This window comes from Cottoperca gobio, chromosome 21 (assembly GCF_900634415.1).
Source record: "Cottoperca gobio chromosome 21, fCotGob3.1, whole genome shotgun sequence".
Lineage (NCBI taxonomy): Eukaryota > Metazoa > Chordata > Actinopteri > Perciformes > Bovichtidae > Cottoperca > Cottoperca gobio.
The window spans coordinates 20,451,526-20,470,743 of NC_041375.1; the positions used below are offsets into that span (position 1 = coordinate 20,451,526).

The 19,218-nt window shown below is 41.1% G+C and overlaps 1 protein-coding gene across 1 annotated transcript; it reads right to left on the reverse strand.

The window, feature by feature from the left end:
• Nucleotides 1-259: 259 nt before the first annotated feature.
• Nucleotides 260-11,947, reverse strand: col8a1a (collagen, type VIII, alpha 1a). Its single transcript, XM_029458349.1, is given in 4 exon segments — nucleotides 260-3,875; nucleotides 4,146-4,239; nucleotides 4,241-4,444; nucleotides 11,933-11,947. Coding segments are annotated over 3 exon segments (2,226 nt in total). The 5' UTR covers nucleotides 4,436-4,444; nucleotides 11,933-11,947; the 3' UTR covers nucleotides 260-1,938.
• Between the last annotated feature and the right edge of the window lie 7,271 nt (nucleotides 11,948-19,218).

The following is a 19,218-nucleotide window of genomic DNA, read 5'->3' on the forward strand; positions in this document are numbered from 1 at the left end:
GCTCATGATTCAAGATTTCAACTGGAAGTGATACTTCATTTCATCTCTCTTGGGTGAGCCCCCCCCCCACAGTGAATTTAACTACACAGTTTTCATTGAATATACCATTGTCAGGCAAATTGGTATGTTTTGCATTATGTGACCTTAAAAATCGAGATGTCAACAACAGTTTTTTATTTATTTAAACAATTTTTATTTAGAAAAACTACATGGACATTAATAACAAAAGTGAAACATTAAGACATAAAATATTAGCACCATGGTTAAAATGAAAAATATACATTTATTTTTCTTTAAAAGTTGTCATGCTTTATGTCCTTGTCATTGCAAGTGATCAGCAGATAAAATAATAAATTATTGGCATAACCATTGTTATGAATTGCTGCGACATTCAATACTTGCTTTAGTCAATTGTAATACAAATGTATTTTGGACTAGATAACAACCATGTCCCACTGTTAAAGTGTTTGATTTCAAAAGAACAATCCATAGTTTGTTTTCCAAACAAGATACCATTTTATGAATAATTATAATGCATTTACAACTAAACAATGGATTCATCTTACAAAACAGTTACAGAGTATAATCGGTTGAATTTTAAATTAAAAAGTAAGGAAGAATACATTTAATTTTAATTAATTTTTTTAATGATTTTGCTTTGAAATTAAGCTAAATGAAGAGTCATTAGATCAAATCCTCAGAGAGATTTGTTTGACTGAAACACTGCTTGATCTGTGTTGAGTATAACATTGTGGTTACAACTGTACATGTTCACAGGCAGAGTCTTTGCTTCATGATATTTACCATGTGTCATGTATACCTGTACAATTTGTGACACAGAGATTCTGTATAGCGTGGCTCTTTCTGTATTGTGGTGTCATGTTTAATATGGAGTGGTTTTCGTAGTTCAGGGCAGTATGGTATATGGACTTTTGCACTTTTGCAAAAAAGCTGTTTCTTAACACCCATAAACCTGTACGCAAACAAAATTAATATTACATTCTTATTCTTTGAATCTCACTCATGGGAGCAATTGTCAGTCAGCAACATATTTTATATCATGTGTGTGATTATTTAATTTTCACTCTCTATTTGTTTGTGCTCCTACAAGAGAGCACATTAATAGCCATATAATAGTTCACCACCCTGACCCCAGTATACGTAAGGCCTTCATTTAGGGTTTCTCCCACACTGCATTTTGCAAATGTGATCCTTTTTTTTTGATAATCCATGTGGTACATTGAGAGATTGATCCATTGAAAATCTGAATTAGTTTGTAAACAATTAACCTTTTCCCAAACTTCAGTCATTTGCAGGTTACATGACCAGAAATGTGATTACCTCTAAAACATGTAAAACAAACTGCTGTAATGCAAACCCTCATTCTCAAGAGGTCATTTAACATGTATGCCATTCTCAGTAGAGACACAATTGTATTTATAAGAGGTATGCATGCAAAAATATAAATTTCCAACCAAAAGGAATATGCTGTCATGTTTTCTATTGTGTTTCACATTCTTCACCACATGGGGTAGCTGCCAGTTTTGAAGAGGTACAGGAACAAAATTTGTACAAATTGCGCTCTGATCGCCTTTTGGCTTTTTGACTTCATATGAAAATACATCTGCTGTCATCTTTTAGGTGTTCTTTGAATGCCTTTTTATATATTCTTTTATATCTTCAAAGCTGTAAAAGAAAACGTGTTCACTCTCCCAATTACTTGGCTATAAGGCTATAAAGTATAAAAGCCTCATGTACATACAGACCATCATACTTCCGATTTTTCCTCTCACCTCTGCTTACAAGATCAAAATGTTATTGAATTTACATTAAAAAGACTGCTAAGTCTTAGGTGGTTTATGATAATGTTTATATTGTACAAAAATATGCTCCCACTTTGTTCTCACTGAAGCCTCTCTCTCCCTGTAGTTTGTGGATTTACATTGGATATAACAAATATCCGGAAAATGAGGAGTGCACATACTGTCCAGCATAAAGTCCTGCAGCCTGATCTGAGGGCAGCTGAATATACACAGTGTCCCCAGGTTGTAGAGGTAGTACTGCACTCCCTGATGCTTGATCCAGGAAACCCTTTTGGTATTCATCATATGTATACATCACTGGCTCATTGTTCCTCATCAAAGCCACCCACACATTAGCTCCTTTGCAATGAACGTGGTAGGCAAAGTAATAAATGCCAGGCATGTCACAAGTGAAGATTCCTGTCTCGGGGTTGTAGTTTTGACGACCATTGTACAAGAGCTTGTCAAAGACGACTGGAGTGTTCACAGGTGGAAAGGGAGTTGTTACTAGAGCTGTGAATGCTGGCATTTCCAACCCACTGGCACCCATTACTTCAGCCCCATTGCCTTCATACTTGCCCTTCTTACCATAGCCACCAGCCTTAACACCATCTAGTGCAGGGCCCATCTGAGAGAGCACTCCAGCCATCTCAGGAGACAGACCAGATGCTCCAGCTGGGCCTGGTGGTCCAGGAAGACCAGGTTTACCTGGTTGTCCAGGGGGTCCCGATGAGCCCTCTTTCCCTCGGGGTCCTATAGGACCAGGAAGACCTAAATTCCCCTCACCGGCAATGCCTGGTGGGCCAGGTAGGCCACTATCTCCTTTTATCCCGGGAAGACCAGAAGGCCCGATTGGTCCTGCTGTGCCATCCATTCCAGGGATTCCTTTAGGACCTTGAGGTCCCACTTCACCAGGTAATCCACCTTGTCCTTTCGGTCCAGGAAGTCCTGGAGAACCAGAGGAACCAGGTAGACCTTTATGCCCACCGTCTCCTTTGGCACCACTCGGTCCTGGTGGACCTCTTGGTCCTGGCTCTCCTAGATCTCCAGGCAGACCATCCTTACCAGGTATACCAGAGGCACCAGGGTTACCCTGGGCTCCATTAAGCCCTTTAGGTCCTCCTTCTCCACAGTCTCCTTTAGGACCAGGTGCACCTAAACCTCCTGGGGTTCCCATAGGGCCTTGAGGACCTGGTAGACCATTTGGTCCAGGAGGTCCAAGTATACCAGGTAGTCCTCCATAGCCCTTATCTCCTTTTGGCCCTGGAAGTCCAGGTAGTCCCCCCATACCTTTGTCACCTTTTGGTCCTGGCATACCTGGTTTACCAAATCCAGGAAGTCCTGGCTTTCCTGGCAAACCTGGTGGTCCTGGATGACCTTTTCCGCCTGGCATGCCTGGCTGTCCTGGCAGGCCATTTTGACCTGGTTTTCCATGACCAGGTAGACCTGGTGGTCCAGGCTGTCCTCCTTCACCAGGTGGCCCAGCTGGTCCTAGCTCCCCAGGATGTCCTTTCTCTCCTGGTGGTCCGTGTGGCCCTGGTGCCCCATTCAAACCAGGTTTTCCAAAACCAGGCAGCCCTATTGGGCCAGCAGGTCCTGGGGGCCCAGAGAGACCTTTGTGACCAGGTTGTCCTGGCTGGCCCATCCCTTTGTCTCCTTTGGGTCCCGGTAATCCTGGTAGTCCTGGCAGACCTTTGTGACCTGGCTCTCCTTTGGGCCCTAGTTGGCCTGGTAATCCCTGTACTCCTGGTTTACCTATTCCTGGTAGTCCAGGTGGTCCTGGGGGACCCTGACGCCCTGGCTGTCCAGCTGGCCCTTCTTCACCCCTAGTGCCCATTTCTCCTTGTGGTCCAGGTTCGCCATTTCCTCCTGGCTTGCCTGGCAGTCCTGGCAAACCTGGTTTTCCCAGTCCAGGCCCTCCTGAAGGACCTGGAGGTCCTGGTCGTCCCTCAGGTCCGGGCTGTACAATCCCTGGAGGTCCAGGAGGTCCTGCAGGTCCCTCTAGTCCAGGTGGTCCAGCTGGGCCATGCTCTCCTTGGGGAATTCCCTCAGCACCACTAGGGATTGTCTGACCTGAGAGAAATTAGATATTCAACCAGAAATTATTATTTGAAAATACAGAATGCACACATGCACATACAATCGGCACTCAGTAGAAATACTTCCTATTAATATTTCTTCTCTGGTACATGAAGAAACACTAACAAATAACAATAAGCCATTTAACATAAAGAAACGTGCGCTTGTCATGTTTTAGCAGGTAGTGTCACCTTTGTTCAAGATGTGAATGTATGTTCTCGGAAGATTGTTGGTTACTGTTTGGTAAAAATTATGACTTTTCACCTTTGTCTTGGCCACCATTATAGCCGCCCCCTTTACGAGCGTTGTCTTTGCCCTTGTGCATGGGCATCTGGGGTAGCTCCTTCCTGTAGTGGGGGGTACTGCATATAGGGCACCTCTTTGCCAAGGTACTGTTGTTGGGGAAAGCCTTCTTTGCCCATGTGTTGGAGGTGTTGCATCGGCTGGTATGGCTGAGGGTGTTGCTTGTGTCCATAGTATGCCCCAGAACTCACACAAATAAGTACCGCAAGCTGTAGCAGTGTCAAGAAGAGTGTCATAGGGAAGGTAGGCATGGCCAAGGCCTGTATGGAAGGTAGAGAAGACAAGATATGAGGGAGGGATCTATTTTTAAATCCTGTACATTAGTAAGTACGTAGATCAAACATCAGTATGGTAGCAGTTTAGCATTTCTTGAGTTATTATGACCTTAATTGTATGAGACAAGTGGACAACATGATTTGCAAACTACGCAGTAGGAGGAGGTCACACTCTGTCTCCCTCTGTTGGATGTACATTGGAGTTACACAATGGACTTGTGACCAGTGTTTTTAGTCAGTTGCACTATAATATTGTCATAGGCAGACTAGAATTGGAAAGTTGTCAATTTATTTTGGGCTGGTTAAGTATAGGCCATTTGCAATTAACCAAAGTTGGTGAGTGTAAACTTAAATATTTATGCTATTACTATATAAAACCATCATAATCACATACCTGAAACAATTTCCATGAAACAAAATATATTAATTTTTAAAGCCTAAATTACATTTATTTTGCCATGACTGTTACTATTTCTATAAATGTTAACAATAAAGTTGAAAAAACACATTTAGAATAAGATTTTGGAAAGCTTTACTCTTGTAAACAAATTGCCTCTGGTTTAAATCTGATTTACAAATGTGTTCAAGTTACAATATAATACAGATTCCTTTTTCTTTTGTTGATTCGTAATCTTTACTGATTGGACTGCTTATGTCTACCGATTCTGTCCTTTTTTTTAGGGTCTTTGTAACCTACTGCTGAAGGGTTGGAAAGGATTGTGCTTCAGAAGTATAGGTTGAAATGTGTGTTAATGTTATTTTTGGCTGAGCTTAAGCTGAAATGTGTATGTTAGGGCATTAAATATACACATGAGGGAAATATAAAATAAGTATTACTCTCACTGGCTAAACTGGGATAAACTGCAATTACTATAGGTGTCCACAAGAGGGAGCCACACTAAAAGTCAAAGAGAATATTCTTTTCAAGGATGTCCATATGTTGCGCTGAAACTTTACCATTTGACAAATGTGATGTGAATATATAAAACTTGGAGAAAATAATACAATTAAATACAAGTGCCATAATTTATCATTCCTACTGTCTGAGATGTGTGGTGACATTAGAATGATAACATTTTTATTAACATGCATTCAGACACTAAAGCTTGTTTTTTTCTTCTCTTTTTACAAGCATGTGAAGTATTTCTTCCACCTCCCAGTTAACTGGGGGCACACACCACTCCTGCTGGTATTAAAAAAAGAGCATTCTTGTCAGTCTTGTCAGAATTCAGTCTCATTCTTTACAGTTGTCATTTTCATCCCAGTCTCAGTCTCCGCATCTCCTGCCACACTCATTTTATCACAGCCGACTCAACTGTAGTTTTTCTAATTCACATCCTAAACCACTTCCTTAGTGTCCAGTCCATCTCTGGCTCTTTGGATCTCTACCGCCCTCTGACCTTTTCTCAGTCGGCTGGTGATTTTGACATGGCCGTGCCACTGTCTCCCCCCGATGAGAGCTGGTCTTTGAAAGAAACCCACTTTGTTTCCACGGCGACAGAAGCCAGACATGCCAAAGAGCACGGAGGAATGGCGTTAAGTTTTTCCCAACAAAAACTGGGACCTATTTTCTCCCGCTGAGCGGAAGCTGTGGTCTGTTCCCAGTGTCCTAATCAACAATATGAGTTCCATAAGGTTGATTTCAGACATTTATCCATATTGTTAAAATTAATATATTTGTCAAACATCCTTTATATCATAGTTAAAAGGATTTGTGTTCCAATCATTAGGTTTTTTTTAAAGATGCCTTAAACACAAATATTTCTTATAAATCTGATTAACTAATTATGGCAAAGAGGAAAAGCCTGCAGTAAATGCACTTTTGAAACATTTTCATAGATCACCTTACAAATACTTATTGGAACAGTCTTCACTGAGTTTTCTGTTTGGAGAATGAGATCGTGATGTGTTGACCATGTTTTCTGACTTGCATAAAACTTTTTTTTACTGAATTTACTGAAAATGTAAATATAAAAATGTGATGTCAAGACAGTTATTATAAATACATGTTTTTTTTTCTTTTCAGTTAACTAGAGAGAAGACATGATCAGCGATGTCAGTGATGTATTATGGAAATATTTCCCTGTGTGTGTGTAGTGTGTGTGTGTGTGTGTGTGTGTGTGTGTGTGTGTGTGTGTGTGTGTGTGTGTGTGTGTGTGTGTGTGTGTGTGTTTGTTTTAGTATGCATGAGTGTTTTTAAAGGGTTGGAAATATTCTGACAAAACTTGAGACCACGGATCAGAGGGACCGTACAACAGGGGTCTGTTCAGTGTCACATAGCAACACCATGACGTTGTCATGGCGAGTGATGGAAACTCCTCCTGTCCTTACCTGGTGTGCTTTTCTCCGACACATTATTCTACATAAGTGTTGCCTCCGGAGTGACTCGTTCACACAGCAGGGCCACTTCCAGACATCTGACCAAACACTAACCAGCAAGTTTCCATGTTTTAACTGCAGTCAAACCAAAGTCACTATAAAGAAGTCTATTATACCAAATAACTTTGTTTTAAAATGCTAGTGTCATCCCAGAGATGTCAGACATGAAGTCATGATATGAATGTGCCACAGCTGTGAGAAGTCGTGACGGCGTGAATATAACAAGTTGTGAGCCGTTTCTCTCATTTGTGAGATTTACAGTTTAATTCTTTTCACACGTTTGTGTAAAACAATCTATGTCCCTCAATGATGACTCTCTGACAAGCTGTCATTTGTTACAGCGACAACACAGTTCAACAATGTTCTACATATTCAGATGTCACCCGTTCAGCTCACACACTCTGCAAACTGCTTTGTTCACGAGGCAGGACAAGACACACGCGCACACCGAGCGGAATAAATTAAAGACAAAGGAAAAAGCACACACAACACCGTCGTGTGCAATTGACATATATTTGTGCAATTATGGATCACAACTTAAAAAACGAGTTTCAGTGTTGTGTTATGTGTTATAATTTGCATTTTTCTATTTGCCTGTTTTTTATTGTTTAGTTGCAATGAATTTTTTTATTGCACTTTGTCTATAGCCTAGTTAATATGCTAATGCTAAGCAGGTATAATGTTTACCATGTTAGCTTAGCAGGTTAGTTTGCTAACATTTGCTAATTAGCAGTAAACACAAAGAACAGCTGATGCTGATGTTAATGTTAGTGTTGCTGATACTTAGCTATGAATCAAAGTGAACAATCAACATTTTTGACCTGATCATCATCTGGGGACCATGAATCTCAGTCCAAGTCAAAGTTAATGAGGTATCTTATCGTTACAAACATGCCGCTAGTGTGGCTAAAAAACAATATGTTACACATTCTTTCAGGCTGTAATGTGTGTATAGTTCAGTAAAAACGGTTAGCATGTTAAAACAGGACAAAAGTCTGCCGAAATATTATTTACTTTTTTCACACATCCATCACCTTTAGTGAGTTCTGTCACTCAAAAGGAGGTACAAATATCTGAGGTCCAAATCCTAATTTCTTTTAACATCTGCTACCAAAATCATGTGTGGCTGTTCATACACCACTGACTTCTCAGCATGTCCTGCCAGGCCCAGACAGTCTCAAAAATAAGCAAACCTCAAATAAGTCTACATTGTATGTAACGTGTGTGTGTGTGTGTGTGTGTGTGTGTGTGTGTGTGTGTGTGTGTGTGTGTGTGTGTGTGTAAGTGTGTTCCTCTGTTTCCCTGACTACTTCCAGATGTCCATCTTTTTTGACATTTTACGTATAGGAAACACAATAAATTGTCTGTCAGGTGTGCGACTTGAGAGGACTCATGGGCATCATGTGTCTGTAAGATGTTGTTTTTGCTGAGTTAACCTTCGCCGACAGAAGATGAGGTGTCGGCTACTGCGGTTTATACAAGCTGCGATCTCCAGAATCTCATTAAAGCAGCAGCAGCAGCTGTGCAACCCCCTAAACAAATGAATGAAGAAAGAATCCATCAAAACTACAGTGTGTGGAAATGAAGCTCAGCTCCATCTGTACTTCTGATTCACCATGACATGCTTGGAGGTAGTGAGGAAATATTAAAAACAGGAAATGGAATAGGACTGTCACAATATCAGATTTTTCACGACGCGATTATCGTGGCCAAAAGAGCTAACGGTTACAATATTATCGCAATATCTATAGGACATTTGAAAGAAATGGAAGAATGCATTTTCTTAAATGGGCTCATTGCAAAATGTCAAACTTCAAATCTTTTAAAAACTGTTCAAGAAAGTTATTGAAGCAAGTTTAAATGCTTTTCTTTTTGTGGTTTCAGCACTCACCATTAAGCATAATATTATAATGATGTCATTATAATGTCGAGGTGTAACTCCAAACACACAACTAGTCTGTGTAGTACTCCACTACTGAGGTGTAGCTTTGCTTTAATGTCATGAGTCAATGATTTATATATCTCTATTTCTGTAAGAAAGACGGAGTCCATGTTGTGTTATGTAATTAACATAAAAGTAATACAATTCTTTGTACGTTGCTGTAAAGTGCAGCGTACAGGTCAATACCCAAAAATGTAGGACATTGAGAGCTGCTTTTGGCTGATTCCTCACTTATGGAAACACACCTGTCTCTGGTGTCCTGGATTTAATATTGCTCATGCACAAACCCTCGCACTTACACACACACACACACACACACACACACACACACACACACACACACACACACACACACACACACACACACACAGAGCTCAGCTGATGGGACAGGACGGCCAACATTCTTCCTCAAAAAAGCACCTTTAATCTCAAGAGATGGAAATATCAGCTCCAGACACATCTGTCTATTCTCTCTCTTCTGTCAGATACAGACATCTCTCTTCTCGCCGTCTCTCTTTCTTCCCCTGTCTCTGAGTGAACAGAGCTGTGCCTGTTCTGCACCGTCTCCACCTCCGACTCATTTCTGTCTGTTTGCCCTCGATGGCCCTTTTTCTTTCCCCTTTTGGAAACATCCCGGTTCAGTGACCTGAAGCCACTCGGTGACCTTACAGACCGCCGTGGAGGACTGTGTGTCTCTTTAAACCACCTTGCTACAGAGCAGAGACAGACACTACAGGAAAGTCCGGTGGCGATGAGAGCATAGCAAACGTGCATATGTATTTACTTTGCTTGTGCTTTATGTCTGCATATGTACAAAACATTTAGCAATTCATATATTCAGCCGAATTAGGTCTGTGAGTTTCTCCTTCTGCAGCCTGACCAAAAGCTAGTGTTTAAAATAATCCCAGTGAACATGTTTGGCAAACCACTCCGCCTTCCTCCCTACACCGCAAACCATTTACAAATTCATACTTAAGCCAGCAGTAACCATGCACTCAATCTTTTGGTTGGCTGAGTGCACTGACGTTGTGGTTTCTCAGTGAAAGGGCAAAAAAACATTTTCAGCTCCTCGGCTCCCTAAACGCAGCTTTTATCACAAAGCACACCTCGTAAAATTAACACCTCTTCAAGTGACGCTGCAAACGTCCTCTTTCAAACAAACCTTGCGCACACACACACACACACACACACACACACACACACACACACACACACACACACACACACACACACACACACACACACACACACGCACATTGCCACAGCTGTGCAGCTAAATGAGCAAAGTGTTTACTTCTGTCGCTCTCCTTCACCCTTCCATTATTCTTGCTTTTCATTGGGTCCTTTTGTCCACTGCATTCCTGAAGTTTCCAAAATAATGTATACTGGAGGGTACAATGTTGTGTGCGCACACAGACAAGCAAACACTCCATTTGAAAGGTCACTTCTTGTCTTCTGAAGCACTTTTCTCACACTAAGGTCACTGCAGAGGCCGTACACTGATGTTATACTTTGCAATGCAATGATCAATAATGAAAATAAAAAAAGAACAGAGAGAAAGGGAGGAACTTTATGTGGAACAATAAGAAAGGAAGAATTTGTAATTATGTGAGGAACACTGAAACCCTTTAGAAAACGTGTATTTGCACACAGTAGTATGTGTATTTTACTTAAGGTCCCTGAACATCATGCACACAGATCAGATCAGCAAAGACAAAACGACATATTAATAATCAAACAAGAGAAGAATACCTGATCTTCATCCTAACAAAGAATCAAGAACAAATATTTTTCCTTACATCGTTTTCATTCAAAGTAATGCAGTGAAAGCACATAAGGCTCATAAGGATTTGATTTGACTGTATGAATGGCTGGAAGAGGAAAAATATGCTTTTATCAATTAGTAAAATTGTCACTTTAGCGTCATACTAACAGGCCTGAGGTGGAATTTGTGCCTTCAGATCTATTCCTCAGTATCTACATTTAAATAAATAGATGTCATCCTTTAGCAAGTGATTAATTTAAAGGTCGACTGACAAGGCACCGAACAGATGATTAATGTCAGAGAAAAGAGTATTACAAAGCAAATCAGTCCAGAGAGACAGAGCTGCACAGAGCCAAAGACGGTGTTTGCTCTCCCGTCTCTTCTCACCAAACTGCTGCTCTTACCCCCGTCACATACATCTGACAGATTGGCTTCAGCTTTCTGCACACACACATGCACACAAAATATTTCTCTCACAGATGGATGCACAGCACATACTTCAGCTCTCTGGAGCCTTGGAGACAAAATAGTTCATTAGGATGCAGCAGCCTGGGAAACACCATGTGCATGATGCTAACTCCAAAGCTAAAAGCTATATTTATGAAGCGTTTAAGATCCCTCGGTAGCCCAAAACAATTATCAATTACATTTAATTTATGTCACCAAAACACAATAATGATTTTGGATTTAAAAATCAAAATTATTTCTAAATATTTCTAAAAATAAGAACATTTTATCCGTTATCTGTATATTTAACATTATTGCGATATAATTAAATTCTTCTATTTTAAGATTTAATCGAAGCTAAAGTTGGAGACGTGTTAAAATAAAACATCCCATTTAAAAAGAGAGTGAAAAGAAGAAACCCAATAAATGAAAATATTTTTCCCGTGCATTCCTACCAAACTTCAATTACAATGAAAGTAATCTTTAAATGAACTTATTACAAGACGAGTTGGATGCATAGTTCGTAGAGAAACACCACTGGAACTCACATAATGCACAAACTTTCATGCACATGCACGAGAAAAGATATGTATTAATCACACAAATAAACTTCTAACATATTCAAATCAAACCCATATTAAACACAGGATGTGATGAGAATAAGGCCGTGCTTACCTTGGTGGTCGGCCGTTTATGAGGAAATAATCACTGCAGTCAAACTAAAAGACAGAAAAGCAGCCGGACAGACAACCACACAGAGGGAACCCTGGGATATGTGCTCATAACAGACGCACACCTTGTGGACGCAGCTTATATATGCTCGAGGGTGGAGCCACTTGGGTGGGTGGGGAAGAGACAGAGAGGAAAGGAGGGATGACTGAGAGTAAATATAACCTCCCAAAAAGTTATGCCATAATTTATAGCGGCAAAACATGCTCACATGCCCCCGCTGAGCGTCCACACTGGATGGCAATGATGAAGAGGGACGTTTCCCTCATTAATGATGAGATCCACGGGCCAAGGATGCACACACACACACACACACACACACACACACACACACACAGACACACACACAATATTTACTGCATTTGAACAATTGTGCACACAATACATTACAGTATTAAGTTTTTTTTTTGAGGTGAGAAATAAGCAAATATATTCATCTCCCAGGTAATCACAGTTAGTTAGTTAGTTAGTTAGTTAGTTAGTTACTTACTTACTTACTTACTTACTTACTTACTTACTTACTTACTTACTTAGTTAGTTAGTTATTTAGTTTGTTTGTTAGGTAGTTAGTTAGTTAGTTAGTTAGTTAGTTAGTTACTTACTTACTTACTTACTTGCTTACTTAGTTAGTTAGTAGTTAGTTAGTTAGTTAGTTAGTTCGTTACTTACTTACTTACTACTTACTTACTTACTACTTACTTACTTACTTACTTACTTACTACTTAGTGATATATAACCGCTTCCATGTTAAGCAGTGGCTACGGCTCAAGAAGAAGAGTGGGACGTCCTGCATTCAGAAGGTTGTGGGTTCAATCCCCAGCTTCTCCTGTCAGCATGTCAAACTGTCCATGAGGAAGAGTTCCAACCCAAAGTTTTGTCCAATTGCATGCAGCTCCTTCACCACCGACGTGTGAATGAAAATATAAAGTGTTTTAAATGCAGTCCATTTACCATTCTTACTTTAAAACATTCGAAGCACATAACGAACTCAAGAAACGTTGTGCTTTTCTGTAGTTAGATTAGATTGTGTGTATTGGTTGTGTAAGTGTTACTTTTGGATTGTATTTACTTCTGTGATATGACTTACTGTAAGGACAATTTAAAAGTGGGACTGTAACTAAAAATGTATTTTCATTGTGATAAAACAAAGTGTTTGAAAACTCCATCACGGTGTATAAGTACACTGAAAGATAAAAAAAGTCCGTTTTTTTGTTTCAAGGGAAAAATAACATCCTTGCATTTGCACCTGTCGCAGCATCAGTGTGACTTAGTCAGCATTACACGTGGTGAGAAGCTGTCAGATGAGCATTTGAGAAGAAGTGAATTCAGTCACAGCCAAGGACTAAAAATACTCTTTTTCTAAGAGGGTCTTTGTTGGTCTGTGACGACAGAGACTTTCCAGGGCAGGTTTGACACCTGTCCACAACAACTTAGTAACTGTGGCGTGTCCAGCCTCTACCTATTAGACAGTACGCACATACAGCACGAGCCTGTGTTCTGCACCTCAGCTATGACTGTGTGTTTTCTCTTTTATTTCCTGTGCGTCAATCGATCTGCTCCTTGCTCTCGTGATTTTAGATAGAGAACAGAGGCCAGCAGTGTGTCCTGGTGGAGGGTGGCTTCGTGTGTTTGTGTGTGTGTGTGTGTGTGTGTGTGTGTGTGTGTGTGTGTGTGTGTGTGTGTGTGTGTGTGTGCGTGTGCGGGTGTGAAGGATAGTGGGTGTGTGTGCGGTTCCAAACTGACACAGTGGTGTAAAAGGGTGGATGTCCTGACAGCCAAGTGTCAGCTTAGTCAGCTCACTACTTTCTAGACGAGGACTGTCAGTCATTGGTGATGATGTTTAGAGGTCTCAAAAATTGTAGTTTTTATGTTGAGTGTGTGTAACAAAGTAAGAATAACATAGTAGGTGCAGTTTGTATTAGAAGAATATAATTTAACCGGCTGATAACATTCAAAATGGATGAATAAATCATCTTTCTGTTAGCGTTATTCCTACAGCGTTTAACGTAACCCATAACATAAGATTAAATACTCAAATGCGGTTTTCATCTTATGGGGAGCATAGCTTGTAATTGTTCTTCTCCCGCCCACTCAAATAGAACTCATATAAATGCAATAAATGCACCACACACACACACACACACACACACACACACACACACACACACACACACACACACACACACACACACACACACACACACACACACACACATACACACACACACACAGGCACACACTTAGAGTTGCGGTGTGAAAGGTACACGATAGACAGGGGGTAATGAGTTGTGTGTGTTTACCCTTGTGCTTCAATTCTCTTCCTGTTCCATTAATGAAGCCTCAATGGGCCTCACAACTGCTTCTCACCAGCCGGCCTCCACCTGTTGTACAGTATGCTGCTGATTGTGACAGTAGACTTAGTTCACTGTAACTGTAACGCTTGACTTTTTTCGGCAGTTTTTAGAAGAAAAAGCTCTGATGCACCCGACCTGTTCGGCACCAAACAGGGGCCGGACAAAGACAGCAACAAGCGGGTGAACAATGGAAGTATAAGGAGAACTGAATACAGCGTTGGAGTCACTTTCATACAGATATTGTACATAATACTCTATATCATGTGCAGCATTACGCAGTACAAAATTGACCGTATATAAACCATACGTTTGCATGTAAGTAGTTTCAAAGAACATAGTTAGTATTAAGATACACAGTTGGGTAGTTGCATTAACACACAATGCTCTTTCCTCCCATATGAGAATAACATAAGGACGTTTCTCCTAACTGAGGGCTCACAAACACACATAAACTATCACCCACATGTTTTTTGTGTGCACTTACCCAAACACAGATTTACACGCTGTATATACGTCTTTGTTTTCCCACCAGCTGGCAGCGCCACCTCTGTGCCCTGAGAAAGTTTATGATGCGTATTATGCATGACATTGTCCAGAGCCCCTCGATGAGAGTAACACTAGGTATTTGTGTTTTTGCCCCAGCGTTCCCGTGGACCACCGCTTAAAGGCTGAAAGAAAACACCCATTTGGTCGTATTAAAATACTGCTTATTAATAGTCCAAACAAGTAGATGGCAGACAGAGTGGCATTTTAGACAGAAGACGCAGTATGTCTGTCAGTGTGTGGAAATTATCAGATATATTTGTAACTTGCAGAGCAATCTGTGTCCACTCTGTCATTTGTCACTGTCTATCTCTCAGTCTCCAACTTTCACAGATCATTTTCCGTGACCTCCACTCTCCAAACTATGTGTGCTCCTGCGCTGTGGATTCAACTCACCATCTCTGCTTCAAGCACATCATGGCAACTGTAGATGCATCTTTTTTTTTTACATATATTTGCACAGCTGTGAGTTAAAATGTTACAGTCATAAAGCAGAGACAACCAGCCCATCATCACCCCAGTAACTCACTGTTTAAGAATCTGTTCTTTAACAGTTTAACAGTTGCTATCCCGTAGTCCCTGTCACATATTCAGATGAGTTTATGGCATCTGACTTTGTGAGGCTGCCACATTCCTTACTCCTTCTCTCTTCACCATGAGGCAATCTTGGAATTTGCAGTGCAAACAGGAGTGAACATCTGAATGTGTCCGTGTCACTTTGTCCGTAGGGACAGAGAGCTGTGGAATTTAGACCTGCCAGAAAGCACTGTAGAAAGTGATCTTTTAAACAATCAGTGTCACCAACATGAGAATGACAGGCTATTTACTGGCTACCTTGTCTGCAATGGCTCCAGTGCTTTTCAAGAGCGTCCTCATACTGCATAAATACCTAAATATAGTAGAACATATTTATGCCTCTCTCGCCAGATTCTGATCTCACACTGAGTTAATATTTACCTCTTCATGATGTCACCAACGAGCGTCCTGCTGCTGGAGGATCTTTCAGCAGACAAGTAAACCAGGGTTATACCCACAGAGCCTTTCAACAAGTATGTGATCAGCTTCTTTCTTTTTAGACTTTTACTATTTTGAACTTTTGCCCCAGTGCCCAGAACAGTGAACCTTGACCTTCCTTCTCTGAAAGGTCACACTTAACTAACCCCACACTTGAACAATTGAGGGCAGTAAACTAAGAAACCAAACTACGTCACAAATAATATCTATAGGCCTACTGCACAATTCTCTTTCATGGACACATCTCAGTCTCATGGTGCAACGACGGTCCAGACTGAAATATCTCAACAACTGTTGGATGGGTTGCCATGAAATTTGGTTCAGTCTTTCTTGGTGCCCAGGAAACATGAATCCAAATGATTTTGCCGATCCTTTGACTTTTCCTTTATTGCCACCAGAAGGTCAACATTTAAATGTAAAGTCCCAGCTGTACTTTGAGTTCAGTGTTTATTAGAGAACATTAGCACTCTTTCATGCTAAACTAAGATGGTGAACGTGGTAAACAATGCTTGTTTAAGCTAAATGCTGACGCTAACGTTAGCATTTAGCTTAAATCTGTACAGTGCAGCCTAACAGAGCTGCGAGCAGTAATAGTGATTTATATTCCTAACAATTGCATTTTCCCAAAATAAGTAAAATAAATGTTATATATGTTATATCATTTTCCTTATTCATGATTTTAGTAGCACCTAAATACCACAAATTAGTTGAAAAAGACTGTCATCATAGTAACAGATATCTCTAACTACTTCATATCTCTTTAAAATATCCACAAAACTAGATATTCATGTAGTAAAATGTAAAGTATTCCCCTTTTTTTTAAAGGAAATATGTGTCCAAGTACATGTTCACTGCTTCTATGGTTGTCAAAATGTCCAAATAAAGACATTTTTTAAAATAAAGTTAGTTCAGTCCCGCCCACTACATTACTCAGGTTATGATGACCATACTGTTGCAGCCTTCAGCCCACACCTGCTACACTCAGGGTGGGTGCTTCTCGTGCCTCGCCCCCTACCATGGGTGTAGCAATAAATCATTGGGTTTAAGAGTCCCCATGTGTCACTTCAAAAAAAGCCTCTCTCACCACCAACAAGTCCAGAGGTTTGTTATTCAGTTTTTTAAGAAAACAAGCCCGTTGCTCACACAGTGGGGCTCCCAGGACTCGTACAGCCACCTCCCTCTTTCACAGACCTCCACCCTATGAAACAAATGTACACTGTGGCGTTTAAGACATGGGGCGTTCCAATGAGGTCAAAATCCCACAACCTTTACTTTATCTCAAAATAATCGTCCATCTGTCATATGTGCAGTATTTTTTATTGACTCCAGAATGTGGGTTAAAGACAACACAAAGTACTTGATTACATATTTTGGCCAATTCTCTCCCAAAGTGGAATTAAATGCGCAATTTATCCCACACTGGAGGCTCCCGCACAACCACCATGACCCCAAACAGCACAGTCTCCACTCAGTCTCCCCAGGGATAATGGCACAACACAAACCCTGCGACTACAATCATGTATTCATCCTACTGTACATGTATGTGTGCCTCTAAGTGAGTAGTGGGCTTATTTAGCTTTGTGACTTTGCTGTGAATGTACAGGCGGTCCACACACTCCCCCGCTCACAGCTGGCCTGTACTTAGACAAGTCTTCACACAGCAGTGTTGCAGCAAAGCCCCCATACATGCACATAGGCGTACACATGCACAAACACGTGCACGGCCTCTCTTCCATAGTGTCTTCATTCCACATGTTAAAAAACACACATACACAGCACCCACCCCACAATCCTTTGCCTCAATCAACAAGCTGTAACATTCCTGTCTCTCACCCAGGGCTGTCCAACTATGACATCAGTCTACAGAGAGAGACGGGTACACCGTTTAACAAGGTATGAGGCGGCTCGGTGGATCGAGTCGGATTCAAAAAGCTCTCTTCTCTAATGGGCTCGTTGAAAAAGAGCAGTTTATCTAAATGAAATATTTGACGAGACATCAAAAACAAACAGATGTTTCTTTAAGAAATGTGTCTTTGTCTTTAGAAATGGTTCACATTTGGTGAAATACACTTATTTAGTTGTTTTCTGTCTAAGAATGAGATTGGATGATTGATACCAACCTCATATGTGTGCAACTCACTCGTTACATACTTGGTCACGACCCCTTGGCGTCCCTTTTTAACCTGCAATTCGTCAAACTATGACGTTCCACCGTGGTTGCAGTTACATTTGGGTATGTTTAGGCAGAGAAACTACAGTAAACTAAGTATATTTGTTACCAAACGTAACCTAATTAATAATTTCACGTACAGCGGTCTCCTGGGGGATCGTCCTGTGATTGTTTGACCCATCCATCCATGTCTCCTGTAAGAGGACTTTCTTGATCTTCATGCTACGTCTAATGCTCTGACAGACAGACGCTCAAGGGTACCTTGTGTATCGATATCAGACGCTGAGGGCTGTGACAAAACATTAGTCCGACGCTCTGGGAATGAGACCAGGCTGGTCTGTGTGTTAAGTAGAGACGTGGAATCAGGACAGGGTTCGCTTAGCTTAGCTTAGCATTAGGGAGGCAGGAAGAAAGAGCTAACCTGGCTCTGTGAAAAACCACACCTACCAAGCACAGCTCCATAAGATGCCTTGTTCGCGTCAGAGTTACCGTAATTAATTAGCTGTTTCTCAGTTTTATTGTCAATGCTAGCCAATACAGTAATTATGATTTAGCAAATACAAACGTGGACGCGTCACATCAGCCAAAGTCTGTGTTCAAGGAAACTGAATGCCGATTTAGTGAATACAAAGCGTTAATGAACACGAACCCAAGCTGTTTCTTCTGCTGTGACCCCTGTGCACTGGTTTTGTCATTACAGGAGATGTTTATAGGGAATGGAAAGTCACACATGCCGGATAATCCAAAACACCCTACAGTCACACATATGTACAGAAAACCCCGGCCTCCCTCATCACACTATCGCCTTGTTTCTATATCTGCATCCACAACGGGGCAAACAGACAGTCAGAGGCAGACAGACTGTCTGTAGACTCCTGTCACATTTGACTTACTGCTCAGATTTTAGGTGCGTGAGAGAAACAAGTGAGTGATAGATGAAGGATAAGGAGGAGGGTACAGGGGCACGAAGTGGCATAGAACAAGGTCATACTGTACACGGAGAGAAGAGTAAAGACAAGTCTTTCAGGCCTGTTCTGTTTTCCTCTCTTCTGATCGCTGCTCCTGTCGTCTGACATTATCATCTGTCTCGCATGTGTTAGATTATAGCCTGTTTGTATCACACACTAACCCGACTCGGATTTATGAACTGTTTGCCTAAGTGTATCTCTCGTCGTGTCGAAGGAGAATTTAATAAGGGGAAGAGGATGTTCCCTCATAGAGATGAGCCTCCCGGGCAACACTTCCTGTCAACGTGTGTGCAGATCCCACACCTCCTCTGCTAGGATCCTAACGTGCGGAAGAAGATGACGTGACAAGATGACGTAGTTAAAAATGCGCCAGTCAAACCTCCAACTGTGGAAAACATCATCTAAATATGGCATGTCTGTTTAAACATTTAAGGAATGTTACAGTCTC